We start from the raw sequence: 19510 nt of genomic DNA on the forward strand, positions 1-19510 counted from the left end.
GCGCAGCTGGACATGGAGTTGCCCATGCTACACGTGGGGGAAGCGAGTAGAAAGACTGGGGAGAGCCACACAGCTGTGCTCAGGAGAAGGCAGTGACCTGGCGAAGAAACAGCGGGGGGCCGGGCGGGGGCAGCTGCAACAGCATGAGGAGCTCCTGTGTGAAGTGAAGGCAGTGAGTTTGGTGCTAAGAGGGGTTAAGCCTGGGGGTGGAGGGATCATTTGAAATAGTTGGTTACTGTTTTACAATATGAAATATTACTTGACCAAAATGCTTGAAAAATGTGGAGAAAATTAGATCCACCCAAGTTATTTCGGAGTGACATGTTTGATATTTTATGCAGTAAAGCCTGCGGGTAGGTGGCATTTTGGAGCTGAGAAGGGTTAAGCCTGGGGGCAGAGGGGCGGATTTGGGGCTATTTTGTGTTCGGCCCCCAGAACATGTAACAAATCGCCATGTGGCTCCCGATGAAAAAAGGTTAGCCACTTCTCTTCTACACCCTGAAAAGCTACTGAAAACTGTGAAAGTCCCCAGAAGTGGGGAGAGGGGAAGTGGGGCATTATCATGTAACAAGACATGAGTGACCGTTACGTTTACGAAGAACTGGAAAACTGTTTCTTACATTTGTAAACTATTCACTGTAATCTCCACGGTTTTCGAGTATAACAAAAATATACAAATTGTCTCCCAATTATACCCAAGTTCACAGTTGAACTGGAAATGGGGGAAATGACAGTATGATATCACACATGTTCCTTAAAATGAGATGTTTTTAGAACTGAACAGCACTTCTGAGAGTTGTGCATACACAGAGGGTTCAGATGGCTTCACATCTTTTTTTTTTTTCTTTTTACCTTCCCTCCTTCCATGCTCTCTACAACTGGTGCAGAGAATATTCTTTTGTGTACCTGATGTACATGAAACTCTGGAATTATATCAAAACACACTTCCATCAATGCACCAAATCACACACAGCTTTAGGTCTTTTCAATGACAACTACTGCTTGAGAGGCAAGTATTCAGAGGGAAAGCTAATGTCAAACTCATCCCCAGTAAGACATAAGTGATAATGGTATGGAGATCGGGGAAAAATCCTTTTAGGAATCAAACTGAAAAATACACTTCAAAAACTGATGAGGAGACCGGGCCTCTACTCCTCCTGATTCTGACTTTCAATCTACTGGAGTCATACTGAACTCATTACTGATCCAGGACACACAGATTTCAACATCTTCCACCTTTTCTGGCCCAGTAACTGTGTTCCATGATTATATCAATTCCAGGTTACGTTTCTGCAAATGACTGTACCTACAGGTTGAACCTCTCTAGTTCGGCACCTTGGGGACCTGACCGGTGCCAAATGAGAGAATTTGACGCCCACAGGAGGTCATATTGTCTAGCAGCATTACCAACTTCTACTGCTTATGGGGTTATAGAAAACATTTAAGGGTAAATTACAGCTACATAACAGCACAGAACACTAAGAGTCAGGACTGGTGGCTATAAACAAACTTTATGGGACCAAAGAAAACTTGGTCACACACATAAGTGGTCATCCAGCTAACTAAAATCATACCAGATTACGGATGTTGCACAGGGAAAAGTGTGCTGGACTAGAAAGGTTCAACCTATAGTGATAAAAATGGAAGCTAAATGGACACTACAGCTTCTCTATCAAATGGCGGACTTCCTCTTCAATGTACTTTAAAAATTAAGAATGATGATGGTGATGTTTTATGCTCCTGGCTCCTCATATGAAACTAGATGAAATAGACTGTCATAGTTCTGATAATGGTCCCAGTAGAAAGCAATGTGGGAGGGGAAAGGAATGTAAACCAAATGAGTGATGTGGGTTAAACTAAGGCTAAGAAGAGAGTAACATGCATGCGGTAATTATGTAATTCTTAGTTTTGTACCAGGATCAAATAGTGGACATCCTAGAAGAACATGAATGAAAAAATGAAAATGTGCTGCATCCAATGCAATGAACCTTCTCCAACAAAAGACTATCAAAAGCTAAAAACAGAAAGTCACAGGAGTTTACCATAAGGTTTATGTCTTAGAATGGCTGTAAAACTTACACATAGCCTTTCTTAGGACACACTCTGTAGTGATAACAGACAAGTAGCAGGTATTCTGCTTCATAATGGATTTGACAGAGCCAACGAGTCTGTGGATGACGTTAAGGAAGTTGGATCTATTTCTCAAAATGCTTAAATATAAAAGTTAGGCTGGCCCACTTGCATGGAATCCTGGCAGCTGAACACAGCCAATGAGGTTGATAAGGAAAAATAAAATATTGAAATAGAAATAGACTGTCTAGAAAAGAAATGCAAAATTAAGATGACAGAAGATGAAAATAGATATCAGTAGTCAAGAATGGGAATGGAATAATATTATTCTGAATTCCAGATGAAGGAAAGGGCTGATAAGCAAGCAGGAGATCTAACCATCAGGAAATTTGTGTCACAAATCTAAACCAAAAGTATGTTGGCTTTATCAGAGGTGTCCCAGGGAATTAGATTTATTTCAGAAGAGAGTGGAAAAGACCTTGAGGATACAAAATACACAGCTGAACCTGAAATTGTCTTGGAATTGATTTCAGGTGAAGTAAGGTGATCCATCAATTTATATTTGCAGTACTCACTTCAAATAGTTATCATCTGAGCACAATCCAGTTTTCTGTCAGCTTATACTGTATATGATAACTTCTCTTTATGCTACACATCCCCTGGTGGTCAGAGACAGTTAGCAAGGGGCATTTCAGAGGAGAAAAGTTTTCTAATATTCTGGTGAATGGCTAGTTTATAGTCACCACTCCTACCACCCATTAAAATTATTTATAATCCATTGGACTTCAAAGAGCCTTAGGGGCTTTTGTATATAGTTCTGCTGTTATATGTTATTTTAAACTTCCTGGAAGGAGGCAGAGATCTCCAAGCTCTGCATCTGAGATATGGAGCTTAGTGTTATAACATTATTACAGAAGTTAATACTGTCTTTTTACACTTGTACAATAATATAAATCGGAGAAGGGGGAAGACCCTTTAGAGCTCCACACACAATAATCCAGTTCACGAGGTTTTAAGAGTAGTATGTCATTGTGAAGAAAAAGTAGACTTTTATTTCTTTCTTTTTTTGTTTTTTTTCCTGAAACGTACAAACCTCAAAGAAGCAACGAAGAGCGGAATCCTCTTTTTAGCTCATAAGAGTAGAATCAAGCCTAAAGATGAATAAGTCAAATGGAAATCAGAATGAAATCCAGGGATTACTGTCATGTCCGAAGAGATGGTTCGACCATCAATTCAAAAGAACTTAAATAGGGTCTGAGGAAAGTAATTTAACAGAGACCAGTTGATCTAAAAACAGCTTGGAACACTGTAAGATTCAATACACATTTTTACAAGATCATATATCACATAAACAAATTTAACTTAGTTTAAATTTAATTTAATTTAGAGGTCGGGGGTGGCAATGAAATATTTTTGAAATGTCTCTTTGTAGAACCAGCTAGCCATGGGGAAGAAAGGCAATGAATAAACCAGGGTCAGCAACCTGTGGCTCCAGAGCCACATGCAGTTCTTTAGGGAGCCACTGAGCGGCTGCTGCTGATTCCACTTGTGGCTCTGGAGGCTGCCACAGCTTAAACAAAGCCCGCAGTTAAAATGGAATTTACGGTTTTTTTGTTTAAGTGGGCAGCATTGGTAGCCACAAGTGGAGTCAGTGGGTGGCAGGGAGCTGCCCATGCACTGCGCCTACGGGAAGGAGAGCTGGGGGTGGGGAAGGGCAGCCGAGCCTGCCCTGCTGGAGCCACGCTGAGAAGGAGGCAGCCCTGGAGAAGCAGCAGCAGGACACAGGGCTCCTCCTCTCAGGCAAGTAAATCCTGGGGATGGGGGAAGGCAGGTTTGGGGCTGATAGGCGTTAAACCTGGGGTTGTGGGGGCAGGTTTGGGGCAAAGCCTGGAAATGGGGGTAACATAACTTTCTAACTGGTACAAATCTTTGTGTGCGCACTGTTCTTAAAACGGGTGACAAAAAGTATGGTTTGACGTTATTTATTAAGGACTGTCTCGTATTCATGTGCTTTGTGGCTCTTGAAGTATAGATTTTGTAACTGAATTTGAAAAAATGGCTCCTCTCACTAGTTAGGTTGCAGAGCCCTGGAATAGACAGTGACAGCCAGACCAAAAAAATAGGTACGGGACAAATTCAGCTCTGGCTTTGGGCGTGGAAATCCTCTTCATGCCTAACAGAGCAGCACCAGGGAAGCACTTGACCCGCAGATTCAATAAAAGATACCACCAGTATCTTCAGTTATACCTGACAGGTGCTAATAAGCCCAAGGAAGGGAACATGACCCATTAACCTTCTCCTCCACTCAGAGAGGTTTGCCAGCAGACAGGAAGTGCTTACACATCATACTACCAAACACTTGATTGTTTCGCTGCAGGTTTAGCTGTGCTTCTGGAGTTATGTCATTCTGTTCTGAAACTTTTAATTGTCTTTATCTAGAAGGTCATTTTCTTTATTAGTTATTAATATTAATATTATTATTATGGCTAAGCCTGCCTAGTAATAAAAGACCTCAGGGAACACTCAGCTTTAGGTAAGACTGCCGGAAACAGATTGAAAATATGGAAGGTGCCCTTCTGGAGGGGAAAATATCTATCATTCCTAAGAGATGTTTAAAATATTAAGTCAAAAGAACTCAAACATGGTTAAAGGTAACAGCCACTGGAAGTTTTAAATCAACAATTCTCAATACCAAATGAGCAACAACCAGGAACCCTGCACAATTCAGTTCCCCTTCCCTGAACATTGTTTTGCAACCTACTGAGAATAGTCATGATTAAAATTTCTGATCAGAAGTACCTTGAAATACAGTTTTAGAGGCCATTACAGATGTGGAAGCAAGACAAAGTTGGAAGTAGCTGTACATGCATTTAGAATACAAGATGGGAAAAGACCAAGAAATCTGTTAACAGTTAGGTCTATACAAAGTAAAAAAAATGGTGAGAAGTAAGCCCTCTCCAATACAAATAAATAAATAATTTAAATTAATAAAAGAAGATGTACTTTTACAGCATAAAATAAAAGTAATTGTAAACCCATTAAGTAGGAATGTATATATTTGATACTAGGGAAGGAAAATGGATTATCAAGAGGTTTGATCTCACATTTAACATATACTCTATCTACATTGACTATCTGAAATCTTACCATTACCTAGAAGAGAACAGACCAAAAGCCAGAAAATACAGATCAAAGCTCAGGTTTCCAACAACATCCACATATGAAGATTGAGACTGGACATCAACTAATCAAATGCAAACAAATGAAATAGGAGCCGGATACAAAATCTGGGTTCAACTTCTGAACCTCTCCTTAACCCTACTCCATATACACAGAAAGAGAAACCTCTCATGTGTTCGTATTCAGCTCTCTAGTTCTGTGCTAATTTTACTGTAAACAGACAAGATAGAAGATGAAGGGTATAAGAATGCAGAGTTAATCTTCGAATGCAAAGCTGTATTATTTTTCTTTATATATCTTTCTATAATAGCTTGTTTTAGGGGCAACTCTACAGTAGGGGGTAAATTCAAACTAAATTATGCAACTCCAGCTATGTGAATTGTATAATGGGAGTAGATGTAACTTAATTTGACTTAGTGGGGAGTCCTCACTGAAACTCTCCTGTCAACTTCCCTCTCTCCCTGTGACACAATGAACTACTGGGGTTGACGGGAGTGTGAACAGTGGACAATTTAGTCCATCACTACTAGACCTGCTAAACTGACATCCCGCCCCTCTGGGAGACTGATCTCTAGAGTGTCGAAATATCAATAAGCGTGGGCATGCCCTAAGTCTTGAGCATTTGAGTGCCATAAAAATAGTAGCAGAAAAATATTTTTAAATTAACATTTCTATTTAAACTTGAAATAACATTCACAAATTATGTAAAGTATTGTAGTATGAAGTTTAACGTGTGTTTTATGTTGCACCATTTACTTTCTTTGCATCACATACTTCTTTCTAAAAACACAAGTTATATTTGGACATACTTTACTATTCACCATATATTCTCAGAAATATGCCCGTGTTCCTTCCAGAAACATTTCATGAATAATCCACAACATCTGTTCCACTCCTACATAATAAGATTCCCTATATACTTAAAGCCTTCATCTGAAGTCCAAATGACAAACAAAGTGAAATCCAGGCCAAAAAGAAATGCTTACACAAATGAACAACAGATTTTTGTATTAAAAATAAATAGAATGGTATACATAATGAGGACATATAGAATATTACACCTTGTGTGTCTAAATAGAGATGTTGTTCTATGAAAACCCTTGTTCAAGTCTCTATTTATCTTGTGTTGAAAATATACAATTTAACTTAATGTCAGTATACAATTAAAAAAAAAAGATGAGGGAAAAAAAAAAAACCCAGATCCCCAGATCTTACATTCCCATGTTCCTAGCTTCTGCTTGACTCAGGTTCTCTTCTGGGCCAACAATTTTTAAATTTCTGATGACTTTCTTGGCTTTCTCCCAAAATTTCTTGATGTGTTTTTCGTGATAAACTTCCTGTAATTATGTTAACATAATTTGGCATTAATGTAAAATACAAACTTCTTCTGTTCCGTGAGACACAAATATAAAATGTTTCTTGTCCACATTGTGCAATCACAGTACAAATGTGCACTATGTGTACTATGTGCAAACTGTGCTATCACAGGACAAATCAAGAGGTAATTACACTTTTTGCAGCTCTTGTCAGAATATTTTCAAGTACTAAGGCAACCTCTTTTGCTGAAGAATTTAGAAAAATCACTGTGGTGCAACAATGGAATTCATACTTGCACTGTGATTCTAGTATTGGGGCAGTAACCAACTGCTCACATGAAAATTTTGCTCAATGCTTATTTTAAAATCTATGACTAAATCCACAGCAAAATCTTCAGTGATGAACCCTTACATCTACACAGGAGGTGGCATGTTAACGAGGCAGTTCTGAAAATGCTAATGAGGCGCTGACATGAATATGCAGTGCCTCATTAGCATGACAGCAGCTGTGCGTGATCTGAAAGTGCTGCTTTTGGAATGCACACGACCCCCTGACTCCGAAAGGAGGGGCATGTGTGGACACAGCCAGAGTCCTGTGGACTGCAATGGGCTGCATAGAGATGCAGTGATCTGCCCACACACACTAGTTGCAGGATGTCAGCTTAGAGCATTATAACATGCATATAGGGATCAATGTTTGGTTCAGGTTCAGTGTCTCTCCTGCAGGTTAACAGTGATACAGAGATAGTGCCTCTCTCTGTTCTCTAATGATTGTGACTGGCCAGCAGGAGGAGAGGCACAAAACTTACACAGGCTACAATCACAATCATGACTGTAAAGAGAGAGAAAACAGGGACCAATCCTGCTAGCACATCACTCATAAGCATCAGTTGTGCACATCAATAACTACTCATAAGATTAATGCAGCTGAAAGCAACAGGGCAGACATTTTTGCAGGATTGAGCTCTTCCACGATAAGTAAGCAGCACTCAAAGTAAAACTCAGCCCAGCTTAGTACGACTTGGAGACTCCATCTTTGACTTTAAGTCTGAAGGCCTCATGTAACACAAATATAACAAACATCAGGGGCCTGAACTGTAATAAAACAGCATTGAGGACTGAGCCACAGAAAGCAGAAGACACCAACCCAATAGAATTGAAGGCTTCAGAAAATGCCCCTTGAATTTAATCTAATAAGCCCTTTGAGAAAAGTGCTGTTACTGCTATTTAATAGAATTATATTATCATACATTTTTCAGTGCTGCTTAGTATATTATAAAAGATCTCCATTATATTCTAACAATTGCACCCAAATAAAAGTAAAACTGTTCCAAATAGTTCTGCAGTACTTACATTATTATGAATGAAGAAACTAAGTAGTTCCTTTGGGTAATCCAGAGCCAATAGTCTGTCGAAAAATTTAGGTAGGAAAGGAGTAGGCTGTTCAATGAAAACACCAATTGTAACCCTTGGATATTCCTAAAAGAAATAATATATTGACACAAAGTACAACCAGGAACGTTTTCCTCCTCTCTAAGACTATGTCTACACTACAGCAATCTAACGACAGAAGTGACTGTTGACAGAGAATGGCCAGACTGCCCAGCTCCATCTTGACAGAATGGCCAACCGGAAGCACAGCAGACAGGGCTGTCAGGTGACCCATAAACCCTGTTGACAGAGGGCCCCACGGAGTGTCCACACATCTTATTTTGTCGACACACTGTCAAGAAAGGCGTTCTGCCTCATGGGGGAGAGGCAGAAGGCTGTTGACAAAAGTGCAGAGTTCTGATAACAGTATGTTGGCTGAACATATTTGTAGTGTGGATGTGCCATGGGTTTTGTCCACAGAATGCCTGTTTTGTTGAAAAAATCCTCTATTGTAGATGTAGCCTAAGACTATAACAGCACAAGCTCAGGTCTGCTTTTAATAGAGCTTAGCTAAATTATGTATCTCAAAATCATCAAATTTCTATGTGCATTGACTATATGATTTTGCAAGATATTAAAAAAAGATCTCTGGTAAAGCAAAAGGATTTAGGTTTATTAGGCTCTGGGAAACCTTTTTAAAAAAAAGAAGAACCTATGCAGGAAGGATGAGCTCCACCTGAAATAAATGGAACCAGATTGCTGGCATGTAAAATTAAAAAGGTGACAGAGGAGTTTTCAAACTTAGGGCTGCAGGAAGCTCGGCAGGTGTGGAGGAGCAGGTAGTCTGGACATAAGTTAGTAAAAGTACATGTAAGGCGACAGACCCAGGTCATCAGCAAGAAGGAAGGAACTTGTGACCTTAGGGACTAAAGCCATGTGCTCTACCACATGAGCTAAAAACCAGCTGGCTATAGAGCAGAGACTTCACTCTCCCTTGTCAGTGGTCTCAGTGCCTCTTGGGTTACTTGCAGATAAGAACTGAAGAGAAACAGTCAAGCATAAGACTCCCACTAATTATAATCACATGAAAGCAGACAAATAAATACTGACAAATTTATAAATTTATAAATGCAAGAATTCTAAATACTAAAATGAGGGAATTTGAGGAGATCAAAATGAGCCTAGTGATGCAATAGACATCATGGAAACTTGATGGGATGAAAATAACCAATAGGGCATGGTAATATCAGAATAGAAGTTACATAGGAACAACAGAATAGGTTGTACTGGTGGAGGCAGGGAGGGATCACACTATATGAAAAGAAGCACAGAGTCAAATTTATTAAAATCCTTAAATAAATTGAATAGTTCCAATGAATCTCTATAAATAGAAATTCCATGCTTGAATAAGAAATATATAAAAAAATAGGAATACAACAGTGACCACCTAACCAGGATGGTGATGGTGACTATGAAATGGTCAGACAGATCAGAGAGGCTACAAAAACAGAAAATCCAAATAAAGAATGGGAGGATTTCAGCTATCTCACATTATCTGGGAACATGCAGCCACAGGATGGGATGAAAAAAATAAATTTTCTAGAGACTATTAATGTCTTGGAGTAGCTACTCATGGAACCCACGAGAGGAGAGGAAATTCTTGATTTAGTCCTAAAGTGGGCCAAAGAGGTGCATACAGCTGAATTTCTTAATAACAGCAACTATAATATATATCAACTAATAGTGCCTTTTTTGTAAAAAAACACAAAACAAAATAAAAAATGGTGCTGGTACTCATCTGGCTCCGCATCCCTGTCCCCAGCCAGTCCCACGCTTGGGGCTGCAAAGGTGCCAGTACTCAGTACCAGCAAGTACCAGCACAAAAATCACACTGTAAACCAAATTTAACATCCTTGGAGAGGAAAAATATCAAAGCCACCACTGTAGCATTCAACTTCAAAAAGGGAAACTATGCAAAAATGTAGTTAAGTAAACAGAAACAAACGAGAACAGTTGCAAGACTTAAATGCCTTAGGACACTGTAATAGAGGGTCAAAGCACAAACTCTATCCCATTTTAAAAGAAAAAAAAAGAAGAGAGACAAAAAAAATCTACCAGGGTAAACCGAGTAAAAGTGAGAGCGAAAGGAGCATAAACTCTGGCAAGCTGAGTCAAAGTATAAGCAGGCCAAAAATTAATTTGAAGGACAACTAACAAAAAACACAAACATTAACAGCAATTTTTTTGGTAAGTGATAAGGAAGCAGGACACATTCTGAACCACAACTGGGGTCCCTATGTCAGGGAGGTACTACAGGAGCACTTAAGGAAGACAAGACAGTTATGGAGATGCCAAATAAATTCTCTGCAATTGTCTTCACTGTAGAAGATGTAAGAGAAATTCCCACGCCCAAGTCATTCCTTTTAGGTGGCATATCTGAGGAACTGTTGCAGACCGAGGTGACAGTAGTGGTTGTTTTTGAACAAACTGTAAATTAAACAGCAATAAGTCAGCAGAACCAGATGAGCCATGAGTTTTAAAGAAACTCAAATATGAAATTGCAGAACTGTTACTAGATGGACTATTGGTCTGACACAATACAGCCACTCTTACATATTTAAATTCTCTATAGGCTTGTCTACACTTGCCCCCAACTTCGAAGGGGGCATGGTAATCAGGGTGATGGGAGATTACTAATGAACTGCTGCAATGCATACACAGCACTTCATAAGGCAAATTCTCCCCCACGTCAACTTCGAAGTGTCAGACTTCAAAGTCTGGCATGCGTGTAGCTGTGGGCATTTCAAAGTGGGGGCAAGTGTGGATATAGCCAATATGTTATTTTCCTTCTCAGTGCAGCTACTGAACTTTGAAAGTTAAGGTTTTAAATTACTGACTATGAAAGAAATTCATATAAACATTAGTAAAACAATATTTCACAAAATAATTTTAAAATAGCATAAAACTATAGATTTTGCAATGTTTTCACTATAGAAAATACATTTTAATTGTCTAAAGGAAAACAAATTTTAAAAATACCTTATGTAACTGAATTTATGCCACAAAGTATTTTTAATCATCCATATTATAAGAGTTTATAAATGAACAGAAAGCAGCCAAAGACAGGCAAGGCATAACTTTATAAACAAGTCATGCTCTACTTCCCTATTAACAGTTTTATATTCAAAGAACTATTGATGAGTCAGCTATAGTAGATGTATATTGTAGATATATTTTACTGTAGTTCATTAAAATAAGAATTTTGTAATCATGAAAATAGATGGTTCTAACATTCTCATTAGCATTAAGCAAAAGTTATTTTTCTGTCAACAATTTATGGTAATAAGAATAATTAAATAATTCATTAAAAATAGAAGGAAAGTGGTGTAAAGCAAGGAAAAGACTTTTAATCCTTTTAAATACTAACATTATTTTGTTCTTTTACTTTACAACAGTAATATTAAATTACAGGAACGTTATACCAAAAGATCAGAACTAAAACAAAACCACCAATATTTTACCTAGAACAGGTTTGTAATGTATTTGAGCAGACATCTAAACTTCTGGTAATTATTCCTACATACAAAAATCTATCATTAAAATATTTTTCTACGTCTAATCCAGACAGTTATTACAAATATTCAGTGAAATGGACTTCAGGCAGAAGCTAAAAATGGATATCAAAATCTTCAAAGTAGCTGTCTTTCACAAGTCTACATTCAACAGCAGTGTGTCTGTATGAGATACCAGGATATTTTGAAATGTCAGTGTCATGGTCCAGATGGGAAACGCAAGGGGGGTGGGGTAATAACTTTTACTGTACTAATTTAAGTTCGGTGACAGAGAGAAGCTTCCAAGCCACACAGAGCTCTTCTCACACCTGGGAAACATACTTCAAGTGTCACAGCTAAATACATGACAGACAGACTAAATAGTGTGCCATAAACAACTAGCATAGGCACAGACTCCATGGATACTCTAGGGCTGGAGCACCCACAGGGAAACATGGTGGGCAGTTAACAGCCTTCAGCACTCCCCCATCAGCCCCTCACCCCCAGAATTTCCCCTCTGTCCCAGCACCTCCCACCTGCCAGGACCAGCTGATCTGTGGTGTGCAGAAGAGTGTGGGGTGGTAGGAGGAGCAGAGAGGGTACAGCATGCTTGAGGAAGAGGGTGGAATGAGAAGGGAAGAGGCAGAGGACTAGTGACTCAGGGAAGGTGCAATGTGGGAGGCAGGGCCTGGGGCAGAGTCATGGCACAAGCACTCCCCAACACTTTGGAAAGCTGGTGCTGTTGGTAGTTAGCACATAGTCTAAGGAGCAGAACAAAAAGCAGTCAAGTAGCACTTGAAAGACTAGCAAAATAATTTATTAGGTGAGCTTTCGTGGGACAGATCCACTTCTTCAGACCATAGGCATAAAAGAACAGACTCAATATTTAAGGCACAGAGAACCAAAAACAGTAATCAAGGAGGACAAATCAGAAAAAAAAGATCAAGACGAGCAAATCAGAGAGTGGAGGGGTGGGGGAAGAAGGTCAAGAATTAGATTAAGCCAAGTATGCAGACGAGCCCCTGTAGTGACTCAGCAAGTTCCCATCCTGGTTCAAACCCCCTCCCCTCCACTCTCTGATTTGCTCACCTTGATCTTTTTTTTCTGATTTGTCCTCCTTGATTACTGTTTTTGGTTCTCTGTGCCTTAAATATTGAGTTTGTTCTGATATGGCTATGGTCTGAAGAAGTGGGTCTGTCCCACGAAAGCTCACCTAATAAACTATTTTGCTAGTCTTTCAAGTGCTACTTGACTGCTTTTTGTTTTGATAGTGTATAGTACTAGCACGGCTCCCTCTCTGTTTCTAAGGAGCAGAAATGCAGCACTTTAAAGACTAACAAAATGATTTATTCGGTGATCAGCTTTTGTGGGACAGACCCACTTCATCAGATCTGATTCAGCTCATCACCAAAGAAATCATTTTGTTAGTCTTTGAAGTGCTACATTTCTGCTGCTTTGTTTTGTTGGAGTACAGACTAACATGGCTACCTCTCTGTTACTATTCACCATAGTCTAAGGAACCTTTAAGGTGAAGTGGCCTGTTAACACCCCTGTAGTTGTGAGGACAACAACAGGGGAGATTGGTGAGTTATAAATTAGATTACAGGTGAACCTCTCTGCCCCTGCACCCTCAGGACATGACCGTCCCAAACCAGGGAATTTTTCAGTGCTCCCTTCCAGTAGCAGCAGAGGGAGTAATACTGATGGAGCTGGGAGGAAGGTGCTGGAGGGGAGAGATGGGGCAGCTGTGGAGGCCCTTGGCTGAGAGCCAGCAGAGACGGCACACAACCAGCAGCAGAGCCCCACACCTGCTGGGCTGCACTCAGCCCTCTGGGACTTCACTGCCACCTCACTTCTTGTCTGAGGGCCCCCAGCCCCTACTCCTCCACCTCCCTCCCTGAGCATGAATGCCATAAATCATCTCTTTGTGGTGCTCTGAAAGCTCTGAAGGGCAGGGCTCCTAACTTTTCCCTGTGAATGCCCCAGCTCCAGATCACCCTTGGATGCAAGACTGCAGATTTTTCTGGACAAGGCAAGTTCAAATTATAGTGGTTAAGTCTGTAATAAGCCCTAAAACCAATATCTCTACTATCATAGCTTTGCTAGACACTAAAAATCGTCTTGATAAAAAGAAAGCTGCTTTCTCTCACCCAAAAGAAGGTGATCCAATAAAAGATGTTACTACACCCACCTTGTCTCTAATAAGCTTGGACAGACATGGCTGCAGCACCATTTACATCATCGTTCATAAGTGAAATCCAGAAACATGTTGGCACATTCTGCTGAAAGCAAATATTAAGTTTGTTCTTCAAATCCTTGATCATACGTGCTGCATAGCATTCACAGGGAAAAGCAGCTTGATTTACAAAGAGCACCGCTTGTTTAATTTTTAACTTGTTTGAAATGATGCATGTTGGAATACAAGAGATGATGAAGTGGTATACAAGCATGTCTTAAAAATAATTGAAATTTATGTTCTACTGTCATTCTGGCAGGAACTCATTTAGTGAGACCAGTGTCATGACAACTTACATTGTTGACTACAATCAAACGTTAACCTCTCCATAAAGAAGATTTATCAGTAAAGTGACATGTGCCATAATAAAATATATGACTGAGCAGAACTTATGTAATTGCTACTGATAACCAAAAACACACACAAGCAAGACAAATGATTCAAGAGATTTTGTGTATTTTTTCAAATTCCATGGCATTATTCTGGGGATGTTGTACTTTAAGGTAGCTCCCAAATTCCCCAGGAAGAAATTAAGAAGCAGATACATACTATCAGCACCGAGGAGCAGAAAGAGGTAGCTAGTCAAGTCTAACCATCCCTAATGCAAACGGAAAACATGTAGTTCTATAAGTACTTTGAAGGAAGCAGCGCCTATACAGCCTCATTACTTCTTATTACGATCCATCCACTCTCCCGATACACCTTACTCAATAGTTGCATCTTGCCTTTAGTTAGACTGTAAATCTTTCAAGAACAAAGTTTATCTTTTCTCATGTGTCTGCACAACACTGTGCACTGAAGTGTTACGCTCCCCACTGCATCATTTGTTCACTCCCCAAAGGAAAGCAACAGATCTAAGGTGGATGAAGTCTCCCCTGATGATTTCCTTCACAGAGATGCCCCACCACTGTACTCCTATTTGAGGGATGGGAGGCATTTGCCCATCTCACCCAACAAGGAGAGGCCTGAAGGGCTTATCTGCATATCTGGTGGATCCCTGTGACCCAAAGATCACAAAGTGTTCTTGGGATTCTGCACTGGTAGTGATCTCATAGGTACACTGTTGCTCACTGGCTGCAGTGCCTCAACAGAACTCTGCTACCAGACACCTATCTCTGCTGCCCCAGGTACCTCTGGAGCTGAAGGAAACACCTATGAAAAGAAAGTGCACCACAGAGTGTGGTAGGGGGGGACAAGGTATGTTCACAGTCCCTACTGCTATCCTAAACGTGCCTTCCCCTTGACCTCTTCCTTCCTTTGCATTATCCCATAGCATAGACTCAAGGCCGCACCCACTATAAAGGCCCAGAAGGAACACGGGGTTGGAGAATGCAGCAGGAGGGAACAGTGACAGAGAAATGGTGTGATTGTGCCTTCCACACATACAAAGTCCCGCCCATCCTTGCAGCTGGTTGAGGGGGTTAAATTGCAATCACATACACTTACACAAGCGCCATTCTAGAAAGCAATCTTGTTATTTTCAGTATAATCTGCTAAATCCATAGCACAGCGTTTACTACAGTATGCTTCTTTTAGCACAAAAAAACAACCTACAGTTAACCATATGACCCTTCAGAACAAGCATTATAGAGCAAACTTTAAAAAAGTATTTCAAGTACACAAGCACGAATTTTGGAAAGCTTCTGTCCAGATACCTAAATCTAATCACCTCCATTGTAGATGCAGTGCTGGCCCACAAACATTCAATCATTTGTCAGAGCCAAAAGAAAATGTAGGATATTTTGGACATTATCAACTGGATTAAATCGAGTAGTAGCGCATGTACAACTGTTTTGGGTCCAAAAGATAGAATTCCAACTTTTTCTTCTTTATATTCAAGGTCATTAAATAGAATTTAATCAAAGCAACTTTGGACTGTGTTACCTAACACTAAAGAAGCTCTCAAGGTTATCTGAATGTTATAATCAGTTGGACCCAAGAAGGCTCTAGCTCAGCAGGAGGCAGCTTAGAAGGGACTTCTTGTGTAGAGTCTGCGATCACTCAGCACAAAATAGTGGACCAGGATCATATCTAAATAAACTGTCAGGATCAGCAGTTCAGACAGCGACATACATGAGTCAAAACAGAGACTGAAAATAAACAACCAAAAAACCCTAGGCACTCTGTATACAAGACAGTACATGTAATTATATATATTTCAATCACACAATACAAAACTATACATTACCTACAAAAACAATGTTTCAAAAGACATCAAAATGTGGATCTAACTTTATTTTGGAATTAGATTAAGAAGGCTTTCCCATATTACTAACAGATAATTCCACAAAGAAAAAAATTACATTTCAGTGCTATTCTAGCTGATACATGTGTTATAGCAGGTAGAAGAAAATCATATGTGAAGTCCTGTAATTGCAGATTCCAGTATTAGAACTACGAATGCAGAATTTGGGTCTATTTACCATAACTATACCTTGAGCTCCAACGCTGAGTAGAGAACAGCATTGTAATTCCTACTCAAATCGATGTTTCCAGCACCTCAGATTGGAACCAATGTTTTGGTTAAACCATTATAAATATAATGGGAGACTACATGATTCTGATTCAGAGGGAGATTTAAAATTTTAAATTTTTAAATGCCCCGACATTCTGGATTTATCACTGCTGAAGTTTTGGTTCCAGCTTATTTATATTTTAGAGAAATCCTCATAAAGTTCTAAGCCAGCTTTCAAAATTTCAGGTTAATCTGGTAGAAAAGCTTACTCATTTATATTGATCTAACTTGGCTGTCTTTTAATGCTCATCTTTACATAAGCAGCAGGTGGTTGGGTACATGTGAAAGTCTTTTCTTAAAGAAAAATATAAGACAATGTTCTGTACACAGGTAAATATACAGAATATAGTAACAACATCCTGCAGAAGGAGTCCCTCTCAGATTTAGGACTGAAATGAGACAATAGAGGCCTTTCTTTCTATTCTGAATGGGGCAGGGTCAAGACAAGCTACAAATCTTTGAAGTTTCAGAAACAGTTTTAAACTCTGTCATTTGATTAGAATTCAGAGTTTAAGAAAAAGCTATGAAGAGTGCAAAATATTCATGATGGCACTAGTCTGGGAAACTCTAAGGCAGACATTCTAAAAAAATCCCAATAGCCAAGCTTGTCTGGATTTAAGTACAGAGAAGCATCTGAGAACTGTGACTCTCTTGTAAATTAAATTCTCTCTCACAAATTGCACATTTTCAAGGCTGTATCAAGTGAAGCCTCTACTTCAGAAAAGAAATACTTTGTTGATATTTGCAGTTTTAACAACTGGTCCTTAGGACATATAGGCTACGTCTACACGTGCACCCAACTTCGAAATAGCTTATTTCGATGTTGCGACATCGAAATAGGCTATTTCGATGAATAACGTCTACACGTCCTCCAGGGCTGGCAACGTCGATGTTCAACTTCGACGTTGCTCAGCCCAACATCGAAATAGGCACAGCGAGGGAACGTCTACACGGTAAAGTAGCACACATCGAAATAAGGGAGCCAGGCACAGCTGCAGACAGGGTCACGGGGCGGACTCAACAGCAAGTCGCTCCCTTAAAGGGCCCCTCCCAGACACACTTTCATTAAACAGTGCAAGATACACAGAGCCAACAACTAGTTGCAGACCCTGTATATGCAGCACGGACCCCCAGCTGCAGCAGCAGCAGCCAGAAGCCCTGGGCTAAGGGCTGCTGCCCACGGTGACCACAGAGCCCCGCAAGGGCTGGAGAGAGAGTATCTCTCAACCCCCCAGCTGATGGCCGCCATGGAGGACCCCGCTATTTCGATGTTGCGGGACGCAGATCGTCTACACGTCCCTACTTCGATGTTGAACGTCGAAGTAGGGCGCTATTCCCATCCGCTCATGGGGTTAGCGACTTCGACGTCTCGCCGCCTAACGTCGATTTCAACTTCGAAATAGCGCCCAACACGTGTAGACGTGATGGGCGCTATTTCGAAGTTACTGCCGCTACTTCGAAGTAGCGTGCACGTGTAGACGCAGCCATAATGTGGTAGCTGAGGAAACATGAATCTATTCTGTGATGTACTGTAATTTTTTCATTCATTGCAAGGGTGCCTAGAGCTGAAGGTAAATAACATAGCAGGCATTTGTTTAAATAAAACAAAATAATGTAGATTGTAATATCAAAAGGGGTCTACTTTATGTTAACTCATAAAGTGGATGACAATGATTTCTATCATACACAATTAGAGTACCCAGCAAACATGTGAGTCAGTGCAAATTGAATTTGTAAATTACGTGTTACAGATGTTTCTCCCATACGAGTTTTAACAGCTAGGAATCATACCTGGCTCTTTTTTGACACCAGATCTGCTAGCAAAAGATATGTCTACCATCCTTTCCCAGATAAATATGTGGAGAATTTTTTAAGCTATGAATGCCTCTCTCCTCTCTCTCAGGAATTTCAAGATATATTACCTTTAATTCTAAATCTATAACTATGTGACATATGAAATGTTAATGCAAACCCTTCCACAAGGCTGCTCATAGAAACTGCCTCAACAGTCAGCACTTTATCCTTATGTAACTCAAAACTGATCCATGAATCCTTAGCAGTGATTGGTCTGTGCACTGCAACAGGACAATTTTTGACCCTGCGGGTTACCCTACTTTATTCTGATTATAATTCTCATAGGTCCATGATGGCAGTCAAAGAGCTACAGACACAGTTTCAGGGTCCCAGACAGAGAAGTTTTCTATTTATACCTTCCTTTCCCTTACCATGCTCCCTATTGTGGGAGCCACGTTCAGTGAAAAGAGAAGCACCATGCCGTTTAGGGCTTCCTCCATTCTGAGAAATCCTGGTAGCTAGTTAAGCTGACTTTCCAGCTTCTCTCTTGTGTCACAGCAGTGTAAAGCAATTGGTATGAAGCCAAGGATTTGACCTTTTGATTTTTCTTATTACTATTGTCACACATGCTGAAACAACTGCTCCACTGTCACTGCATTGTATGGAAAATGTTTTTGTTGTTGTTGTTTTCTCAACACTTGGCACAAAAGATCTTGACCTTAATTACCATCAACAGATGATTCATATCAAGAATCTTTTTTTATTGAAATTGATTATATTATTGGAAAACCCATGCCAAATTATAGCCAATAGAAATATTGACATTTGCCAATATTGACATTTGCCACCTGAGATCATACTGGTAAGTTGGTTTGCAACTCCTAAATTTGTTTCCATTGTTTCCACAAACAGCCTCAAGTATTCTTGACATATAACATCATGTAATGTAGCCTTTTGGTCATGGCAAAGTCAATATAAGGCCACTGAACCTTACATATTATATATACTTACATTAATCGTTGATAGGTCTAGTAAATCTAAATCACAAACACCACATCCAGTTTCATGGGTCCAAGCATTAGGGATATAATTTCCAAAGTAACTGAGATGAATCTAGTAAACAAAAGAATAATTCACGTTAACTATGTACAGCATACATGCAACTCATTGCTGTATCTTTTATTCACATCAGTGGTAGTCCTCAAAACAGGCTTTCCAAACTCCTTATAGATATGCTTTTCTTTCTCTAAATTAAAAAAAAAAAACAGCTGGTAAAAGATATTTGGACCTCAAGCACAAGACACACAGATCACAAATTCCAAACCACATGGTCACAGCTTAAAGAAGCTGAACATTTTTGGTGGGTATAACAAAACTCATACTGTATTTCACCTGCCTTTGAAAAATGCCAAGAATCAAATTACGACCATTTCTGTAACTGATGGTCATTGGTATTTATGTATTGGTACTTACAGGA

At 39.7% G+C, this 19510-nt stretch overlaps 1 protein-coding gene across 3 annotated transcripts in view; it reads right to left on the reverse strand.

Annotated features, from left to right (window-relative positions):
* The window catches only part of PLOD2 (procollagen-lysine,2-oxoglutarate 5-dioxygenase 2), a 124333-nt gene that overhangs the window by 57154 nt on the left and 47669 nt on the right, over positions 1–19510 (reverse strand). For all 3 annotated transcript variants that reach the window (XM_075003825.1, XM_075003823.1, XM_075003824.1), the window contains exons 8-10: positions 19045–19146; positions 7920–8045; positions 6466–6587 (exon numbers count right to left, since the gene is read on the reverse strand). In XM_075003825.1, the coding sequence (XP_074859926.1) occupies positions 6466–6587; positions 7920–8045; positions 19045–19146 (350 nt within the window). The remainder of the gene's footprint in view (positions 1–6465; positions 6588–7919; positions 8046–19044; positions 19147–19510) is intronic.

Source organism: Carettochelys insculpta, chromosome 10 (genome assembly GCF_033958435.1).
Source record: "Carettochelys insculpta isolate YL-2023 chromosome 10, ASM3395843v1, whole genome shotgun sequence".
NCBI classification, from domain to species: domain Eukaryota; kingdom Metazoa; phylum Chordata; order Testudines; family Carettochelyidae; genus Carettochelys; species Carettochelys insculpta.